Genomic DNA, 5350 nt, shown 5'->3' on the forward strand with positions numbered 1-5350 from the left:
GGCCACATCTATTTACGTCGAAATGAATCAAGCTGGAACCAAAAAAAAGCCAATTTGCTTCCTTTTTTGTCTGTATGGCAGTGAAATCCCTAATTTCATTACCTTGAGGATGACAAAAAGCTATGGTGTCGCGAATAGGTCAAGAATTCTATTCAAAGAGGTCTAAAAAGGTCTTAAATTCGACTTGTTGAAACTTGTAGGAACCCTGTATATGTCAGCAGTGTGTGTGGCCTTGGGAGAACTCATCTAATCATCTAATCATTGACCTCCTACAAGACGTAGAACGTAGATGCGTGCGTACTCTGCTGTTACTACGTTACTCCCATGTCAATAAGAAACCACACAGGTTTGTACTCATTACAGGGTGCCAATGAGACGTCTCGGGAATAAACTGTTGTTTTGTGAGACCCTGTTCAATACCTAGACATGATCAATACATAGACATGATCAATATCTAGACATGATCAATAGATCGACATGATCATCACCTAGACATGATCAATAGATAGACATGATCAATACATAGACATGATCAATACCTAGACATGAGGCCCTGTTCAATATCTACAGGCGTGAGGCTTTGTTCAATACCTAGAGTAGGGCTGCATTCCATTCCAAGAGCTTGTCTCCTCCCACCTCCCCTAGCCCCTCCCCCTAGGGCCGCAGTCACACAGAGCTGAGCAAATCACAAACCAATCACATCTGACTGATCTCAACTCTCTGCAGCAGAACCTTCACTGTGCCTTAACTTTGACAACGCTTTTAAGAAAACGGTGATGCTTCAACCACAGTTTTGGTAAACTGTCTGAAAATGCTTCCGCATATCATGGAACGCTAGACGTATTCGAAGTATTCAAAACTTCCACTGGATTATGTATTTTTGCTTCTATTAGAAGAATAGAACACTAGAAGAGCCGTGAGGGGTCAAGGTGACCCCTGTGAGTAAAACAAATCTAGCTTTGCACTCGATCAAATTTCAGGATGCTCCTTTCATGACTTTTCCTAGATATGTGCTTTCTACCACCCAGTATCCTTACATTTTCTAAATCACTTCAGGATAAGATAGTATACAGCTGTTTTGCAGTTTTTCTGTGTAGGAGGCAGGCTAAAAAAAGAAGCGCCCTCTAGTAATCTGTGTGTAAATAGCAGATTTACATTCTAAAAAGGGGGTCTATTTGACCCCCAAGGCGACTCTACTAGTAGGTAAAATAGGCACGGCTGTTGTAGTGTTAAGGTAAAGATGGCCGACTTTGCCCATAAAAATAGTGTCATCTTCTATATTTTGCTAACACCGATCCCTGTCAGGTCTATGATGGGGCGTGAACAAGGGGAGGGGAGAGAAGGGGACAACTACCTGGAATTAGATTAGATTAAACCTTTTGGTCATTGTACAACAACATTTATTTTTTGCTCTAGGCACAGGGTCAGCCATAGTCATAGTCAATTAGGGGTTAAGTGCCTTGCTCAAGGGCACAACGGCAGTGGTATACCTTAGCTATGATGCCAGCAACCCTCCAGTCTCCAGCTCACATACAGCTCCCTCCTGAGGCAGGAATCGAACCAGCGGCCTTTTGGTAACCTCTAGGCTACCGCCTGTCTGACCCTTGACCTCTCCAGAGAAACAGCATCCTGCCTGTCTGACCCTTGATCTCTCCAGAGAAACAGCATCCTGTGTTTCAGTGAACGACGACACGGCAGGAAAACAAACACAGCTGATCGTTTTTATTATTCAAATAATGCAACATCATCTTCACATCCACATTTTAAATATGAAACAAAAACAAGACAAAGAAAAAAAAAAAAGCCTTAAAACAAAACGTGAAAAACAACCTCCCAGAATCTTCCTCTCCCAAAGTACCGCCTCTGGACCCTCGCTCATCACATGACTCTAATCAACGTGTGAGGGGAGGAGAGGGATGAGAGGGAGGAGAGGAGAGAGGAGTGAGGAGTGGAGAGGAGAGGGAAGAGAGGGAGGAGAGGAGAGGAGAGGAAAGAGAGGGAGGGGAGGAGAGGGAAAAGAGGAGAGGGAGGAGAGGGAAAAGAGGAGCGGGAAGAGAGGGAGTAGAGGAGAAGAGGGGAGAGGGAGGAGGAACCAAGCAGACATGTTCTGGTGCGTACAGCAGAGACAGACATTAGTCAACGAGCACAGAGTTTCAACCACGTGATCGCGGGGGCGGCCCTGAGGAGAAATCGCCACAGGCTCCTCCCCCCTGTTACCAAGCGCCACACGAACACGTGTCTGTCGCCCTGACGACCAGGACGACCGGTCTTCAACGTGCGTTCAAGCCTACCTGGAATATTCTAGCCTGTAAATGTTATAAACGCCTTTAGAAAGTTCTTCCACCACGCTATCAAATCAAATCACAGAGATCTCAGAGATTTGCAAACGTAGGATAAGATAGAAACAGATGTATACACTGCAGTGGGATAGATATCTTTTAGATATCTAGATATCTAGATAGATATCTTTTTTTTGATCATGGCACACAACTCAAACTCAACCAGTTACGTTTGAGGGGAGACAACTGGCCGAAGCTTTGGCTGATCTGGTGAGAGAGGAAGAGGGAGGAAGAGCCCTTTGGCCAAAAACATTCCTCCTGTTTTACAAACCGTAGTAAATATCCTGAACGGTGAACCGTCCTGGGAAGAAGGTTAGCTGCTAGCTATTAGCCATTAGCCCCAACACTGTCAGCACTGGCCTCAGCCAGGGGAGGCTAGCAGAGGTAGAAAAACCGGAGGCCGGGCTTGATGTTACGCATGGACTGGACTGAGGACCGGTATCAAATACTATTTCTCATATAACAACGAGCCCGTCCTCCGATTTCTACCTCCGACAGCCTCACCGTGGCCTCAACACTGATGTGAAAACACCGGCGGTAGAAAGAGGGGTAAATGGGTAAATGGGTAAACATTTGGGGGGGTGGGCGGGACAGCACAGAGGTGCATTCCAAAACATTCCTTTAAATTTCCCCCTTTATTAAATACCCATTGACATTCAAGAGCCACACCGCTGCCCCCTAGTGGACTGGTGTGGTAGTGGAGGAACCAGCGGACCGAGTCCCTGGCCTGCGCTCGTGTGCGGTTGTGTTTGAAGCCAACTGACGACTGGCCAACTGCCAACTGACGAGTCGTGTTTCAATGAGTCAACACACTCTCCCAGGATTGGTTTCGTACACACACACACACCTCCCATAGCACTATGTACAACCTTCCATCACATCCTTTATGAGCGTAACACACAAACACCTCGCACACACATGCACTTGGCAAAAAAAGGGGCGGAGTTTCAGCTCTGCAGAAAAAACAATCCCTTTTTTTCCACAAACAAACGTAAGTCATGATTTTGCACAGGTGACTAGAAGCAGGACAGTTGGTGATTAGCGTTCAGCTGTGCTGGGATGTAATATGGTGCACTAACGCTAATGCTAATACGAAAACCACATGATGGTTGGATATAGCGTTGATTTAATAAATATGGCTTAAGGAAACTCGAAAAACTAATACAACCTAAAGTATTCATTATGTACCAGTGGGAGTCGTTTGATATGAACGACTCGGATTTAGGAGTCGTTTGATATGAACGACTCAAGATTCAAGTCCAAGTTTTTTCCCAATAACTTATTATATTCAACCCTCCAATCACAGCGAGGCCTTCTTCTCCGGTGCCTGCACACTTCAGTAGAGAACAAAATCAGTCCAGCAAAATTAAATAATAATAATAATAAAAAAGCTGACCAAAAAAAAAAGTGATTTTCTCTGGGAAAAGATGCAGGTGACAACAAAAAAGTCCATATCAGAGGAGGCTGCGGGAGGTAGACATCGGAGGACGGACTCTCTGTCATGCCTGGGATGGAATCAAAACGTGTTTGGTACCGTTCAGTTCCAACCAATCCTCCGAGTCCATTCATTACAATGAGCCCGTCCTCCGATTTCTACCTCCACCAGCCTCCCCAGTATCATAATTATATATATATATAACATTATCCTCTATGTACACTAATCAAAAAAATCTAAAGCAAATCAGTACAAAATAAAGAATTCATTGATGAAAACGCTGTTTGTCATCAGGAAGGCATCAAACTCTTTCAGCGAGAGACAAAAACAAAACCTGCTCTTCAGAAACTGTCAACAGCCAATCAGAGACGCCTGTCAACAGCCTATCAGAGACGCTGTATCCTTTAGAACTGTCAACAGCCAATCAGAGACGCTGTATCGTTTAGAACTGTCAACAGCCAATCAGAGAAGCCTGTCAACAGCCAATCAGAGACGCTGTATCCTTTAGAACTGTCAAAAGCCAATCAGAGACGCTGTATCCTTTAGAACTGTCAAGAGCCAATCAGAGATGCCTGTCAACAGCCAATCAGAGACGCTGTATCCTTTAGAACTGTCAACAGCGAATCAGAGACGCTGTATCCTTTAGAACTGTCAACAGCCAATCAGAGACACTGTATCCTTCCCTTTAGAAAACAACAAAAAGCCACAGAAGGATTCTGCTTTCAAACGTTGTTGTTGTTGTTGTTGTTGCCGTGGCGACATTCAGAGAGAGAGAGAGAGAAAGAGAGAGACAGAGCAAGTAAGTAGCAATAGTTCTAATTGGACGGGAGGGGCAGCTGTCAATCACACTCTCAGCAGGTCCTCGTCGCTGTCGTCCTGCGGCGGCTCTTCTCGTTTCCTATTGGCTCTGTCGTCGCGGCGGGGGGGGGGGCGGGACTTCCCGGCTCTGCCCCGGTGGCTCCTCCCCCTCCTCCTCCTGTCCCCGTCGTCAAGGAGACCCACCAGGTCCTCATCGCTCTCCTCGCGGAGCAGGGCTGAGCGGTGGGTGGGGCTGGGGGCGGGGCGGAGGAGGGCGTGGCGCCCCCCTGCCGATTGGACGACGCGCACCCCGGGGACGCTCAGGACCTCCTCCTCGCTGTCCTCCTGCTCGTCCAGAGAGAAGGAGCTGAGGCCGTGGGCGGGGACGGGCTTGGTGGTCACATGACCGTTCTCGACCCCCTCCCTCCCCAGGGCTCCGCCCACCTGCTCCTCCATCAGCCACTCCATCTCCTCCTCCCCCCCCTCGTCATCCATGGTCACCTGGGACACACACACACATATGTATATACATACACACACACACACACACACACACGGAACGACGAACGTATCAGAGAGTTGATGTATAAATACTGCAGCGTATCCTTGTTTTATACCTGTTGGGTGGTTCATGTGAGTGACAGGTGAGTGTGTGTGTGTGTGTACCTTGGAGTATTTATAAGACACAGCATTTCCTCTCCTGCAGCAGGACGTCACCTTCTGTAACACCAGCTCCCTGTAGGGCAAGGGAAGGAGGGAGGGATGAAAGGAGGGATGG

The 5350-nt window shown here is 47.2% G+C and overlaps 1 protein-coding gene across 1 annotated transcript in view; it reads right to left on the reverse strand.

Moving 5' to 3' along the window:
• Window positions 1–1838: 1838 nt before the first annotated feature.
• igf2r (insulin-like growth factor 2 receptor) overlaps window positions 1839–5350 on the reverse strand; it is a 66443-nt gene continuing 62931 nt past the window's right edge. Inside the window, exons 47-48 of the mRNA XM_080527433.1 lie at window positions 5239–5308; window positions 1839–5073 (exon numbers count right to left, since the gene is read on the reverse strand). Of these exons, the coding sequence (XP_080383559.1) occupies window positions 4618–5073; window positions 5239–5308 (526 nt within the window). The 3' untranslated portion in view covers window positions 1839–4617. The remainder of the gene's footprint in view (window positions 5074–5238; window positions 5309–5350) is intronic.

Source organism: Nansenia antarctica, assembly GCF_963989245.1.
Source record: "Nansenia antarctica genome assembly, chromosome: 3".
In the NCBI taxonomy this organism is placed as follows: domain Eukaryota; kingdom Metazoa; phylum Chordata; class Actinopteri; order Argentiniformes; family Microstomatidae; genus Nansenia; species Nansenia antarctica.